At 43.8% G+C, this 16092-nt stretch overlaps 1 protein-coding gene across 3 annotated transcripts in view; it reads left to right on the forward strand.

The window, feature by feature from the left end:
- itgb2 (integrin, beta 2) overlaps positions 1-15162 on the forward strand; it is a 38357-nt gene extending 23195 nt beyond the window's left edge. For all 3 annotated transcript variants that reach the window (XM_039818146.1, XM_039818145.1, XM_039818147.1), the window contains 13 exons: positions 3464-3674; positions 4438-4608; positions 6224-6465; positions 6739-6897; positions 7279-7374; positions 7489-7578; positions 7670-7807; positions 8864-9054; positions 9439-9671; positions 11339-11558; positions 11809-12023; positions 12153-12319; positions 12947-15162. In XM_039818146.1, coding sequence (XP_039674080.1) covers positions 3464-3674; positions 4438-4608; positions 6224-6465; positions 6739-6897; positions 7279-7374; positions 7489-7578; positions 7670-7807; positions 8864-9054; positions 9439-9671; positions 11339-11558; positions 11809-12023; positions 12153-12319; positions 12947-13012 — 2199 coding nt within the window. In that variant the 3' untranslated portion in view covers positions 13013-15162. The remainder of the gene's footprint in view (positions 1-3463; positions 3675-4437; positions 4609-6223; positions 6466-6738; positions 6898-7278; positions 7375-7488; positions 7579-7669; positions 7808-8863; positions 9055-9438; positions 9672-11338; positions 11559-11808; positions 12024-12152; positions 12320-12946) is intronic.
- The last annotated feature ends 930 nt before the right edge of the window (positions 15163-16092 follow it).

Consider the following 16092-nt stretch of genomic DNA (forward strand, 5'->3'; position numbering starts at 1 on the left):
AACATAACACAATGCAAACTTCCTGTCAGAGTGTCTTACTAAATACCACAGTAGCGTCAACATGAAGCCTATCCTACCATCAAGAACACTGCGGCAACCTGCAGAGTGCAAACGTGATGCCATGTAGGCTGACCTACATGCTAAAAAACCTTCTGCCCCACTGCATGTAGCTGCTTTGTTGCCCCTGTCCCACAGACAGTCTGGGAGTTTTACTCCACTGGTTACTCTGCAATAACATTCAATTGACAGGTTAGGGGACAGAACTCAGATGCAGAAACTGTAGTGGTGCAAAAGAAAAATATTTATTTGATTCAGAATGAGTACTGGTAGTGGAGGAAATCTGGTCCGTAGTGGGTTGGAGAAAGGCAGTTGAGAATGGCGAGGGATTCAGGGTTTTGTAGTAGGCTGGAGACTAGCAGTGGAGGTGGTGAAGGAAACTGGGTGTGAGGTAGGCTGCAGACTGATGTAGAGATGACTGGGTCCAAGGTCTGGTAGTTGCTGAAGGTGAGTATTCTTCTAGAACACGGAAACAGACTATTTTGCTATTTTGAATAACAAAGACATTTCCCTTCGTGTGTGCCCTTCGTTTACACGCAAACGGAGAATTCGCCTCTGAAAACGATTCTTTTTAAAACCTCCGGCCAGAGTGGAGATTTTGGAAAACTTCGTTTGCATGTAAACTGAGACCAACGGAGGTTCAGGCAGCCGAGAGAGAGAAAGAGGAAGTGATTGGTTGCTGTTGTTGCTATTTTCAGGATTCTGATTGGCTAACGTGGGCTTGAGCTTCTCGTTACACTGCCACCTACAGGTGTGGCGTGCTCTTGACGGCATCGACGGCATATATACACGGGTACATGTAAACGAACACTTTTCTGAAAACTCACAGCTGTGCACCATGTTATTTTTGAAAACGGAGAGGTTGAAATGTCCGTTTATGAAAATAGCCAGCCACGTGTAAACGTAGCATGAGGCTAGAACCAAAACTGGAAATCACTAATGAGAGCTGCAGAAGCCTCATACTCGGGGGTAGGTAACAATCCGGCAGGGAGAGGAAGGTCACACTCAGCTTTAAAAGGCAGGTGATGAACTGATGAGTCTCATGTGAGTTGATTGTGAAGTGATGCCAGGTGTGGGACGAGAGCAGCAGGAGGAGGCGTGTCCACACACTGTGGAAAATGACGTTAGGGGGAAAAACAGAAACACACCAGCCACACTGCAAGCAACACCAAATGAGAAAAAATAAAAATGTATTACAACACAAATCTGACATCACAGAAGACATACCAAAAACGTACCTAGCATTGCATTTGCTCAGCTTTATCCAGTATGTCCCAGGTAGCATCCTGTATGATCACACCAACAGGGAGGAGGCCATGAAACATGTTACCATGGGAGTCAGGCGCACCATCAAGGCCAAACACCAGAGCCTTCTCACATAAAGTATGTAGGGGTGTCACCATGATAGAAATCTAGTAGTCGGTACTGATACTACCAAAAGTACACGATACTTTACCAAAGTCGATAAGTCGTGTAAAAAAATACAAAGAAGAATAATACTCAAACATTAAGTCCTTTATTTAAACATTTTAATATTTAAATAAAAACACAGTGGCAACTACAGATGTCACATAATGTGCAGTAAAAAACAAAACTGAAACCCATGTCCTCCTTTATTATTATTCAATTATTTTTATTGGTTTCTTCAACAAACAAGATACACAAACATGAACAACCATGTCCTGATTTTTCCAGTTTACACTTTCTGTCACTGTGGAGTGCAGGGCTTTGAGTGAGAGTGTGATGTCCATGTGATGTGGAGAAAACGTCAGTCTTTGGACCCACAGCCCGCTGCTGTAGATGTAACGTTACGGTAAAGCCAGAGGCTGGCTGGGGCCATCAGTGTGCACCGTGCACGGAGACCAGAGGATATTCTCTGTTTTTCTGTTCTGGTCGCCGTTCTTCTTCAGCATTTAGCAGCGACGTTAAGGGTACATACTGCCGACGTCAGGTCCAGAAGGACTGCATCCCCCGGTAACCTATACGGTACTGTAGAAAAACGAATACCGTCATGTTTTCACAATTTTGGTATCGACTTGGTCCCGAGGATCAGTTCTTGTGACATCCCTAAAGTATGCCAGGTGTAAAGAACTCTGAGGCTTCTCAGGATAACAAAGCATGCATATCATGCCAACTCAGTGACAGACTGGCCATCTGGAATTTGGCCAAATGCCAGAAGGGCCCCCCTATGGACCCTGTGGGCCACTACTGATAATAATAATAAATTGAATTTATATAGCGCTTTTCACAAACTCAAAGTCGCTTTACAGGGTATAGATAATAAAGACAAACAAACCAAACAAGATTCAGGCCCAGATGAAAAGGGGAGGGGCGTGGGGCTAGGGATAGGCACTGGTGAAGGGATGGGTCTTGAGGCGAGACTGGAAGATGGTGAGGGACTCAGAGGTGCGGATCTCTTCGGGGAGGGAGTTCCAGAGCCTGAGAGCTGCCCTGGAGAATGATCGGTCCCCAAAACTGCGCAGGTTGGACTTTTGGATGCAGAGGAGACCGGCTGAGGTGGATCTGAGGGACTGTGAGGGTTGGTACGGGGAGAGGAGAGTCAGTGAGGTATGAGGGGGCCAGATGGTGGAGGGCTTTGTAGGTGAGGACCAGGATTTTGTAGGTGATGAGGTGGGAGATAGGAAGCCAGTGGAGTTGTTTTAGGACTGGAGTGATGTGGTGCCAGGATTTGGAGCGGGTGATGAGTCGGGCGGCTGAGTTCTGGACCTGATAATTTGTCTTTCGTTCATTTTGATAAGTTATTTTATGCATGCAGCCACAGATATTCAAGATTGTGCTGTGGCAAAGTGCGTGGAAAGATACACTCGGAAGGCAGAGTTACTAATTTCCAAGCTAGGTTATTGACAAAAATAGGGCTGGTGTGTTGCAAATACCAGGGCCGTTTTTTGATCCCAGTCCGTCACTGTGCCAACCCCTACATTCTGTCATGTCTGATATCCAACTGTGCAGCTCAGTGTTGCGTTCATTTAGACTTGCAAAAAAACTAAATCTCAATATTTCAGGGATAAGGGTTATCATTCATCATCTATCACAGGGCGGCTGTGGCTAAGTGGTAGAGAGGTCGCCTGCCAATCGGAAGGTTGGTGGTTCGATCCCTGGCCCTGTAGTTCCATGCCGAACTTGGGCAAGACACTGAACCCTGAGTTGCCCCCGATGCTGCGCCATCGGAGTGTAAATGTGTGAGTGTTTACCTGATGAGCAGGTGGCACCTTGTACGGCAGCCTTGGCCACAGTGTATGAATGTGTGTGAATGGTTCCTGTACTATGTTAAAGCGCTTGGAGTAGTCGTTAAGACAAGAAAAGTCAAGTGAAGCAGCACAGACTGAACATGATAAGGACATCAAACAGTGTGCCTATGTGTGTTTTTTGCATTCCCTTTGTCCAGAATTTCACCAAACCAGGTGAGCAGGAAGCAGTACGCTGTGACACCCAAGCAAAGTTGACAAAGAGAGGCTGCAAGAGGGAGGAAATCATCTCCCCAATGAACGATCAAAGAGTTGTCAAGAACGATCCTCTGTCGACGTCCTTCAACAAACTGTCCAGAGTGGAGCCTGTCCAGCTGAGTCCACAGAGGATCAGACTGAACCTGCGACCCGGTGAGTGCAATCACTTCACGCTCGCCTTGGACATCTGGAACGTTTGATTTCCAGAGAAGAGTCAAACCAGAGCCGTCACCTGAGTGTTCTAGGACGACTGTCTGGATGTGCTAACTTTAAGAACACTAAGGGCCGTTACAGAGTCAACGCGAGCAACGCGAACAAGCGGGCGATGCGTGAAATGCAATACACCGCCCACGCAACAGGGGGTAGCAGAGTGCTCCACGGTGTTCGGTCGGCAGAGCCAGACCCTCCCGGAGAATGGCTCTTGTCAGGGAGCAGCTGGCTGGCTGATTTCTTTTTATCAGATGCTGGCGTGTTTCCCCACCAGTACAGTGTGCTACGATTGGGTAGCACTGACCAATACATTGATAAAAGGTGGCTTAAACATGGTTTAGCAGGTTTTATAAATATATAGATACATTTGGGTCTCATGTTGATTCAATATTTTCAATGTACAATACGTGCATTGTCGCCCCCACCGACAACGCATAGTATTGTGCGCATCGGCGCGTCGCGTATCAAATACTGGGACGACACATTTGGCTACGCATCGACGCATAATGGCGGCCGAGGCGTTGACTCTGTAACGGCCCTAACTCCTTCTTCTAAATGTTTTCAAATTTTTTCAATCTATCATCAAATTAAATTTGAGAACTGTATACACTTACTGTCATTGAACTTCAATTATGCATACATGACAGTGGTAGTATTCCTTGTTTTCTTTCTTTTTCATTAGTTTGTTTCTCTTCTGTGTTCCCAGGGCTTCCCACCACATTCCCGCTTTCTTTTAAAAGAGTTAACGGTTATCCAGTTGATCTCTACTACCTGATGGACCTGTCTTACTCCATGAAAGATGACTTGGAATTTGTCAAAAACCTTGGACAAGATCTTTTTGCAGCTCTGAATGAAATCACTGAATTTGCTCAAATAGGTAAGAATATAGCCTGAATCACCTGAAATACTGATATTTATTATTTGGTTACTCTTTAGAATACAGCCACAACTTACAGAGTATTTATCTTGTGTATCACATATCAATGAATACCTATCGGGACACACACTGTTAGTAGGTACAAGGAAAGAAGACAAGAGGGACTTGACATTGCAAGTATTTTAAACTATAGGATGGATTTAGTAATTGTGGGGGGGTATTGTAGTAGTTTTAATCAGTAACAAGAGACATTAGTTATGTTATTATTTACATAGTAATACATTATTAAATATGGAGTGTTATTGTGACTGGCAAACAAAACATTTGGCTCGGTCCCAGAATAAGGTGGATCCTCTTGTATGGGGTGGGCTATCTGTTCAGATGTGCAGTGTGTTTGTGAAATGGGGAAGAGTAATTCAGTGATGGGATCCCACTGACGATCCAAACTGATGTTAGAAAAAGATCCCAGGGTTAGATATGAGTGGGGGTGCAGATATGAGCTGTTATGGGTCCCATATAAACACATTATCCTGAAACAGCTGGAAAAAGTTGTCAACGGTACCGTTACCTAAGTGATTACAGCGTGTAGTTCCTTTTTAGCAACAGTTAGCTTTATGTGCAATGGTTTCTCAAAAGCATCATATTTCTTACCATTACATTCCAGGATATAGCCAGTGTCCTTTCTCTCACAGAAAGAGTCTTTGGATCAGAATAAAATATTTGTACTACTGTTGAGTCCGTTCAGCCTCACACACATATCACACATAGCTAATGAACAATTCCAGATACATAACACATTTTGCAATGTGTTTTACAGAGTCTGACCACTACTACTGTCATTAATAAACATTGTGCCAAAATATGAACAATAACGTTGACGTCAGTGGGCTTATTTCCTAGCTAGCTATATATCGCTATGGAAAAATCCGGCAAATAGACAGTACCTTAGAATAACATTACGATTTAACGTCATCGCTCATTTTACAAACAGTTTAGCAACAAAACAAAATGCTGACGGAGGCATTATTCCCTGGAAAATATTGTAAACGATAAATAATAAAACGGGTAGCTCAAATCAAGAAATCTGATTGGTTCATAGCCGTGATATAATAACCGCATACAGTGGCTAAGGGAGGGGAGCCGTTGGTCTGCACACACTGCCAGGACAAAAAGCTGCTTTAAAATCGCCCAAGTATCCCTTTAAGTGTTTGCTATATTTAGAATAGTGTCATGGCTTTACCACGGGGAACTGAAGCCGTTCTCTCTGCTCTCTTCAAAGCCGCCAGACTCCTTTGACATTCTACCCTGCACAACACGATGGGAGTTGCCTCCAATGCTACTCCATCGCTTAGTTAGTTAGTGTTATTGTGTGACTTTTATTAGAGGCCTATTTTATTGTGAACATTATCATTTATTAATAAAAATCGGTTTAAATGTACACAGCGTATTTACACAGCATGTACAGGCTGCATATTCTAATGTGCTGCCTTTTATTTCAGTATGTTATGTCTTTATGCATTTAAATGGTCTGAAATGTTTGATGAACCTTTAAAGAATTGATACCTAACAAGGAGAAGAGAAGAGTAAGGACTGAATGTTGTTTGTCGAACTGCAGGGTTTGGTGCCTTTGTTGACAAGACAGTACTTCCTTACACCAACACCAACAAGGAGAAACTGCTGAAGCCGTGCGATGAGGATGACCAGCAGTGCCAGGCGGCCTTCGGCTACAGACATGTGCTTAGTTTGACGTCAAGGGAAGAGGAGTTCAAAAACAAAGTGAAAGAGCAGTTCATTTCTGGGAACTTGGACTCTCCAGAAGGGAGTCTGGACGCCATGATGCAGGCGGCCGTGTGCGGGGTAAGGACTCAAGCAAAGACATCCAAACTGTACCGGGAGAAACACAAGCAAAACAAGCATGGGTTTACTATAAAAAATCTGTAAAAACCACTGTCAACATTTTTCACTTGCACTTCGAACAATGTCTGTTCTGAGCAGCTAAAGCATGTGCATGGGTATGTTTGCACAACTCAAAGCCTGGCTAAGATTAAGGTTAGATATTAGGATTATTCAAAAGTCGATGCCTTTAAGTTTCCCTTGCTTAAGTGGTCCCTAAGGCATATTGTTGTTTAGGACAAAATAGGTTGGAGGAACAGCAGCACCCGGCTGATTGTGCTCACCACTGACGCTGGATTCCACATGGCCGGGGATGGAAAGTTAGCTGGCATACTGGAACCCAATGATGAACGGTGCCATATGGAGAGCAACCTTTACACCAAGAGCAGTGACATGGTATGTATGGGAGCGCATAAAGGTTGCAGTGCCATGCTATAATAACTGATTGGCTAAACTAGGAAAATAAGACCTATGCTGGAATGAATTGCAACTATCCATCATCATTCATTATTGCCACACTGAACTGAATCGTTCTTTAAATAGTGCGCGGAAGCACGGAAGGGAGGGGGAGGGGACGGGATGAGGAGGAGGGAGGGGCGAGCTAGTCTCATTTTGTTTGAAAATACTTTGAACGTCAACAAGAAGTGCCGTCACCCAACATGGATTAGAGCACCTTTAACACCCCCACTAATAGTGATAGTGAGTTTATATACATGTGGTGTAACATGGACATCAGACTCACAGAACTTCACTGATTCCTCTGAGCGTTGTGTGCAGGACTACCCTTCTGTCGGACAACTAGCTGTGCAGTTGGAAAAAAACAATATTCAGCCGATATTTGCAGTGACAGAAAATGTGTCGATGGTGTTCAAGGTAAATTTAATTTACCTTTCTTTTCTATACATAATTGTATTTAATTATAAAGCACCCATTATAGGCTCTGATTACTCTGATGGATTTTTCTTTGTCCTTGTGTTTTGTCCTCAGCAACTCTCTCAAATGATTCCAAAATCCGAGGTGGGAGTTCTGTCATCGGACTCTAAAAATGTGGTTGAATTGATTAAGAACGCTTACAATGTAAGTTGTCAATTCATCAAATGTAGCTACTTTCTCCCTTGCAGTTTTTGTCTATATCTCACAACCCTCTCAAATGTGTGATCCATGACAGAGGTTGTCCTCCAAAGTAACTATAACCCATGACAACCTGCCTGACAACGTGAGAGTGGTCTACACCCCTAAATGTGACAATCCAATACGAGAAGGGGACAGCAGAGGGGTTTGTGACAATGTACAAGTGGGAAAGGAGGTCAGTTCTTTCTGGAGTTTCTTTTAGTTTTCATGGTGATGTTCATTTAACTAATGCATGTAGTTCTTGTTACATCAGTTTCCGGTTTTAGAATTGTATTGGGCGCTCCTCATGTCCACACTGTACGTCTCATTAACAAGTCATCTATCCGCCCAGACCCTTGTAGCATCAGGCTAAGCAACGTAGCCCCAACATTCTTCTCACTAGCCCCCTCCTCCAGTTCTTCTGCCGAGAGCCTAAGCCATCCCCAGGTAAATCCCTTCACCATGTTCTCCTCCCTGTGTGACACGCTCACATTAGCTCCACCAAGCTCTCTTCAAATGTCTGAGTTCCTAAATCAGGTTATTTTAGGCAATTCTTTTACGACTTTTATTATATACCTCTGAAAAACCTGAGAAAATGACTTACCCTGTCTCATAAACAACACCCTAAGATACCTGAACTCTTTCGCTTGAGTGGTAATTACTCATTCCGAAGGTGGCAGAGCCCAACACAAACTGAGAATAAGCTTGACTTCCTGCCAAGAAAGCCGGCACAGCTCTCACTCCAGCTATGCAAGGACCAAACGGGCTGTAGTAATGACACCTACACTCCTGCACTCCCCTCCCAGTATGTTGGCAGTTGCAAAGAGCTGATCCACTGCTCCACAACCAGAAAGGAATCTTCATTGGTTCTATCGAATCTGAGGTTCACCAATGGGTAGAGGACTGAGGAAGTCAAAAACCTCCGAGGCAAGGCATCAGGGGTTGAGATGCAGAAGTCTCTGGACTTTGTTGGGCTGTAAAGGCTCGCCTCTTGGATGTTGCATGATGGTCAAGGGCAACGCCTGTGCAGGCCAGCATGGTGTAGGGGGACCAGAGTGTGTGCTCAAACTATTGGGGTATAACGTTCATTGTTCAGGCTCCGGGGAAAAAATAATGCCACAAGGCTGGATGTGAGGATCCAGCTGATTGTAGAAGCTCAGATTTAGGAAGAACTGCGCTGAATAATCTGTTTTAAAATGTTGTAATAAATGTAATAACCTCTGACTCGTCATCCCTAACTGCCTTTTTTCAGATTTCTTTTGACGTCACAGTGACAGCTGACTCATGTATGAAGGACAAGTCTTTCACTATTAGACCACTGGGCATCAAAGACACATTGACAGTGACCTTATCTACAAATTGTGAGTGTAGTTGTAAAGACCCAGACTCCATCAGCCACCCACACTGCAATAACAAGGGACAAGTCAGCTGTGGTATTTGCAGGTAAGCTTCACACCTCCTACACAATGTATTTAACGTTAGCGTTAGCAATGGATAGCTGTTCGCAAGGTAACAATATACAAACAGAATAAAGGTTAATTAAACACGGTACGTAGTATGTAAACAGTATTACAAACTTTCATGTGGCTGTAGTGTGACATTTAGGTGTTGCTGTTCTGTTTGTGACTTGGGATGCTGTGTGGATTACTAGAAGAATGGAAAATTAAGAAATCTATCTATGTGATGGATAAGAAAATGGGGTTCTGCTCACAAAACTGATCAAAGAAACTTTTTGTAATGAAATGTATTATAGAGGTTGGAATGGTGGTGGAAAAGATGTGTTTTTGTTCAAGTTGTTACTTGCTCTATCTAACATATCTTATGCAGCTGCAGTGAAGGCTTCATTGGTCAGTTCTGCGAGTGCTCCATTGGCGATAAGGACGAGCGCACCCTGCGAGCGTCCTGCCAGAGGGATAATGGCACCGAGTGTGAGGGTCAGGGCGAGTGTGTGTGTGGCAGGTGCGAGTGCCACAACACCGAGAGTGGAAGCAGTTACCATGGAAAGTTCTGCGAGTGTGATGATGAACACTGCGAGGTTTTCGGCAATCAATTGTGTGGAGGTAGAGTTTGACTCATTTTTACATTATCTGCATTTTAAAAAACATTTTTCCATGAAGCTCGAACAGGGGCAGTTGAAGCATGCGCAGACGCTTAAACCGATTATAGCCCGGTTAAGGTGTACACATCGAGGGATACCCCGGCTCTACCTCTGTTAACCGGGTTATTAGAACTTCAATTTTAACCCTGGTAAGGTGTTTACATGGCGTTTGAGAAAACGGACATTGCCTTAACTCTAATATAATCTTTTTTTTTTAAACTGCATGTAAACGCACTGACTGTGAGCCCTAATGCAGCGCTCTGTTAGTCCTAATGCAGCGCACTGTGAGCACTAATACAGCACACTGTTAGTCCTAATGCAGCACACTGAGTCCTAATGCAGCGCACTGTTAGTCCTAATGCAGCAAACTGTTAGTCCTAATGCAGCAGTCCTAATGCAGCGCACTATGATACATGTTCATTTATCTATTGTTCTATACCCAATATTTGAAAGAAAATTAAAATTTTGATGACTCATCCTGCACTCGGGTGTTTTCCAAATTTTATGTCCAATGAAAACGTTTTATCAAGTTTTAATGTCCAGCCCTCATTACTATAGATCCTGCCTGTTACCCAGTCGGCACACCGGACTGAAAATTCAATTCAATTCTATTTTATTTATATTGTCAAAGACTTATCTCAGGACACTTTACAGAGTAGGTCTAGACCACACTCTATGATTTACAAAGACCTAACAATTCCCCCAAGAGCAAGCATTTAGTGTGACAGTGATGAGGAAAAATGTCCTTTACACAGACAGAAACCTCAGAGAGACCCTGACTCTTCTTGGGCCATCTGCCGGTTGGGACACAGGGACACTGATACAGATAAAAACATAAGGAGAAATATGATTCATAATAATTATAGCAGTTGGTAAGATGAACAGTGGCAATTATAGTAACAATAAAGATAAAAGAACTATGACAAGAAATAATAGTTGTAGCAGTGCAGGGTGTAGCAGGATGTTGAGCAGGACCGCGGCAGCAGCTGCAACCATGATTTAGGTACCACGCCAATCCAAGGAAAACTGTGAGGCGAGAAAACATAAGGACTCCGGGGAATAAACTCCCAGAGCTAGTACTGGGACATTAATGCACACAGATGGAAAGAGAGAGGAGCTCAGTGTGTCAAAGGTAGTACCCCGGCAGTCTAAAACTATAGTAGCGTAACCAAGATATGGTCCAAGGCAAACCTGAGCCGGCTTACAAAGGGTTGGTAGATGAATCTGACATCATGAAGAGAAGCAGAGTTAAGGAGGGGGAGTGGCTACACACCCTCCCCTGCTGGTCTAGGCGAATGCTGCCACTCCTCACTCCTTAGCAGGAAGGCTGGCTCCGTTATTGGCTGCAAACAGGAGACAGTTGAAGCTGTGGTGGAAAGGAGGTCACTGTCAACTGTTACCTATCATGGAAACGACAATCAATATCTGAAACAAGTTCCATCTCTAGCTTCGTTTTTTTCCCGAAATACGTAAATATGCGGAAACAAATAGCGCTCTGACTTCCGTTTGACAAGGCCTTTAATTAGTCATTCTTTCCGTAGCTCCTCTTTGTGTCACTCTGGTGATGTCCCTGAGGTGCACCTCACAGATACTTAGCATCCATTCCTGTCCATTGCTCCCAATCTGTAGGAAATGGGAACTGCAAGTGTGGGAAATGTGAGTGCTTCAAAGGCTACGAGGGCTCGGCCTGCCAGTGTAAGGTGTCAGAGGAGGGCTGCCGCACCCTCAACGACTCTGTGTGCTTCAACAGAGGCGTCTGCAAGTGTAACCGCTGCGAGTGTAAGGCGGGGTACCAGCAACCCCGCTGCCAGAACTGCATTGGCTGTGCCGACCCCTGCCTGACCAAACTGTAAGCAGTCCAAACTTTACTCTACTTTTACAAATTAGTATTCAGTGTCTGATTAATTTTTCCCCTTTGTGTCTCGGGCTTTTTGATTGTTGTCATCCTTTTGCTTATTTAAAATGTTTAGTTTCTCACCTTGAAACAAACAGATTTGTCATTGTTGTGTTATACATTACAAGGAGTTTGTCCTGATATAATAACATTTCATAGTTATTCATCAAATTAAAACCAAATGCTACTACTTTTTTGTTTGCAGGAACTGCATTGAATGCCTCGGCTTTGAATCGGGTCCATTAAAAAAAAACTGCAGTGTGGTGTGCAGCGGGAGCATTTATCATGAGATGGTGGATCAGTTCTCCATTGAACAAAAGAAGTGCAATCAGAAGGACTCGGAAGGCTGCTGGATCAAATTCAACCTGGAGCAGTTGGTGGGAGAGGATAACTACAGGGCTCAGGTCCTGAAAAAGAGAGGTACGCTGCTGATCCACTCTACAGGTTCACAGTTCACACTGCTTCTGCAGCCGGCGGATCAGACACCTGTTCTACTGAGCATTGTGGATGTGTGTGTGATCTCTGTGTGGTTTGCGTGTGTTGCTGCAGAGTGTCCGGAGCCCCCCAGCGTCTTAGCCATCATCGGAGGCTCCATTGCCTCGGTGGCTCTGATCGGCATCCTGCTGCTCATGCTCATCAAGCTACTGCTCTACATGAAGGACCTGAAGGAGTTCAGGAAGTTCGAGAATGAAAAGAAGAAAGCCAAGTGGGCAAAGGTGAGACCAGCCATGTAAACGTCATCTTTTTTTATTATCAGTGCTAAAAAAATGAAAACCTAGAAATAATCACACTCAACATTTTAGGAACTTGGGCGTTGTCATACAATTTAAATGTATTATATGTAAAAGGATCCTATCTGCAACAGAACACGGAGTGATAGATAGATAGATAGATAGATAGATAGATAGATGATAGATAGATAGATAGATAGATAGATAGATAGATAGATAGATAGATAGATAGATAGATAGATAGATAGATAGATAGATAGAGGACTCTCTGTAGTCCTCACAGTTCCAGCCCATGTACACACTACATGTCCTGCTTTTACTGGAGAGAGACCTTTTCATGTCCAGTCAGCTAATGTGGCCAAGTTGTTTTTCATTTCAACCACCCCCATATTACACACACACACACACACACACATGCATGTGCGCGCAAGCATGCACACACACACACACACACTGCTTCTACATTGTGGTGATGAGCTGGGACTGTCTCACAGCATCAGGGAGACTTTCTGTGTGCTTTAGTAATGAGCATGTTCCAGACGGTGTGTAATCTGAAACTAAACTAGATAAAAACATCATAGACAAACTAATCGCTGGGCTTTCTGTTTCCAGGCCGACAACCCGCTGTTCAACAAAGCCACCACCACTGTGGAAAACCCCCTCTTCAGTGGAGAATGAGGCCCCAAGTCCACAGTTGTGCATGCTGTCCGTCCACATTCGCACATTATTTACCGGCTTTAATGTGGACTTTGCTTACTTTCGTAAAGTGGACATATGTTTTTCCCGTATTTCCTGTCATATCTACAATGTCATAATGTTGGATTTTCATGTTAAACGTTAAAATAATGAGGTAAACGCAATTTTAGTCAAATCCCTTTGAAGTAAAACGTTCAGATTTCCAACTATGTCGCATGTAGCTACATGCTAACAACAGAAAACAATGTCATCTTGGCTGCCAGTCTTGCTAAATTCTCCCCAGTTCCGGTCCCTTTACTGCTGGGACATGTCCGGTTGTGTAGGATTTGGTTTAGGAGCCTTTATTGGTGATTTTTTCCCGGTTCAAAGTCCTGTTATATACTCCATTGCAGTCAGTCTCAGGCTCCGCAGTGCAACAACACAGCAGAGAATCAGAGACTTGTGGACATGCACTGACCAATCAGAGCCGACTGGGCTTCTTAAAGCTCCATTGTGTCATTTTTTTAGTTGATTCTTAGCAACAAAAAAAACTTTGTTCTTTCACAAATATAGGTAATTCAGCCTATTTGTGTAAATTCAAAGTTTTATAGTTGCTTGGCTAACTATAGCATGGTTATGCATAACGCTAGAACAACGTCTAGGATACTTTTCCTTGTGTCAGTGATGAAAAAGGATTGTCTACGTTGTAACATAAATGTAAACATATGTGTCGTGATTTCCCTGGCAGAAAACTCACGTCATGGAGTTGTAACACAGACTAGCTCCAGCTAGAACAGCTGCGTGGAAACGATGGAGATACTAAGAGCTCATTTCAGTTTCATTGACATCGTTCATACTGCTCAGAGAAATATATTAAAAACACAATCCTCCGCTGCTTCTCTCCTACGCTGTAAACATTGCCTTACACTATTAATCTCGTACAATATACAGAATAACGATATAATAAAGAATAAAGTAATATTCAGTTGGTTGTCATATACAATTTCACCCCTAGATGGGAGAAATTCTTACACAATGGAGCTTTAAAGAGACAGGCACTTCTACAGAGTGTCTCATACAGAGGGTGTATACAGGAGCAGCAGCATTAAATATAATCACAAAATACAATTAAAGCTGCAAGCAGCGATGGACGGGTCCTCGCACATCTTCTGTGCGCGTCGGAGTTACTGGCAGACGCCGCTCCTTGCGACCCTGCATTTGCGCGGCACTCAGACACCGTCACCAATGAAAAGGGAACTCCCTGCTGAGTTCAATGATACCTCACACAAGACTCTACCTTAAATGGGTCACCAATTATGAAAGGGGCGTGGCTTAAGCCTAGGGGGGCAGGCCAAACCATCACCAAGGAAGTCTCTAAATGGCGGATTTCCTGTTGGGTTTAGGGTAGGGCTCTTATGAGTTTTTTGTACATAATGACATGCTACATAAGTGTATCAAGTTTCGTGAGTCTACGATAAACGTAGTGCAGGGGCTACATTTTTTTAAGTTTGTAGGGGGCGTTAGTGAGCCATTTTTGTGTGCCTATTCCCGAAACCCTTAAAATACGTAAAGTTTCACCAGACTTGATGCAACCGCCAATTTTTGTGAGTTTTTGAATATGTTAAGCCCCTCAAAAAGGTGATTCATTTGCAGAAAATAATAATTCCTTCAGTTCCAATAGGGCCTTCGCCGCTGTTGGCGCTCGGGCCCTAAATATGATCCTGAACATGCTATATAATGGGTCACCTTTAATGATGATCTGTCATTGGCTGTCTCCACGGCGGCACTTTCATTGTATTTCTTTACTTATTATTCCAGAAAAGCCTGTTATTGCTAATTGTTTGTGATATTTACTCATGGTATATTGTAGTAAAGCTAACAATATAGACCGCAGGAGAGGAGTGCAGAATGTATTGATGTGTAGCACACATACACTGGATGCATTGTACAGGAACATCGATACTCATCACTGAAAGCAGTTTCTCTGTGCATGGGGCACACACTTGGAGGGATTTTCTGAAGGATTCCAAATTAGTAAATTACATATTTTCACAATTTCCTCATTTGAATGTCATTTAGGCTAAGCAAGACCCAGAGCTGCAGCAATCCATGTTTGTGTCCAACAGACAACAATAAATCCAGTACCCACTCTCCTTTTAGCCTCGGTGTGCTTTTTATTGAAGAACAGGCCTGGCTCTTTAGCTCCTGAATGCTCCACATGTTAGCCAGCTAGCGGCTGTGTGCTCACTGTGCTCAGTGTACACATGGACCACAGCAGCTGTTCCAGCACCCTGCTCAAACAGATGACATTCATTTTCACACAGACACACTAACACACCACGATCCCTTTGGGAGGTGTGCACGGTGTGACAACCGTCCAGCCTGACGGACTGGCCTGACGCCGGACAGAACATCAGACCCTCTGGGACGTGTGTCAGACACTTCCTGCGTGATGTCAGTCATCTGAGCCCTCTGCATCCTCCACACTGAGTATGAATCACGTCTTCCCAGAAGATGCTCTACACTCACTTAGGCTACATCTACACTAACGTTTACATTTTAAAGCGGTGTTCTAAGACAAAAAACCAGCTCCGTCCACACAAGAGTTTTAGCTCCTCAACACAGAAAATCCTTCGGAGAAAGTGAGAAGTAAGAGCAGGGATTTATTAGCTTGGAGCAACTTTTCCTGAAAGGTCTGTAAGCTACCTAACTGATAAGACCAACTGATCAGTATCAGACAGAGAGACAGAGGGCAGTATTTTATCGCAAGTAGCTTTGTGGATGTATCTCGGCTTTTATACCTGCGGGATAAATGACTTGCGCCCGACACAAATCTAAAATGGGTTGGTCTGAAGTAGCTACATTACTCATAGGTGTGGTTTGGGCGTAACATGCAATAAACCAATCAGAGCGCCAGTCACGTTCTATTTAAAGCAACACTATGTAACTTTTCCCACTTTGGTCCCCCTACAGGTTGTCTCATTGGAACTACAGCTGCAGCTAAAAGTTACATAGTGTTGCTTTAAAGGGGTGATAGAATGCAAAACCGATTTTACCTTGTCTCCGCGGAGCCCCAAGCCCCG

This window comes from Perca fluviatilis, chromosome 12 (genome assembly GCF_010015445.1).
Source record: "Perca fluviatilis chromosome 12, GENO_Pfluv_1.0, whole genome shotgun sequence".
Taxonomy (NCBI): domain Eukaryota; kingdom Metazoa; phylum Chordata; class Actinopteri; order Perciformes; family Percidae; genus Perca; species Perca fluviatilis.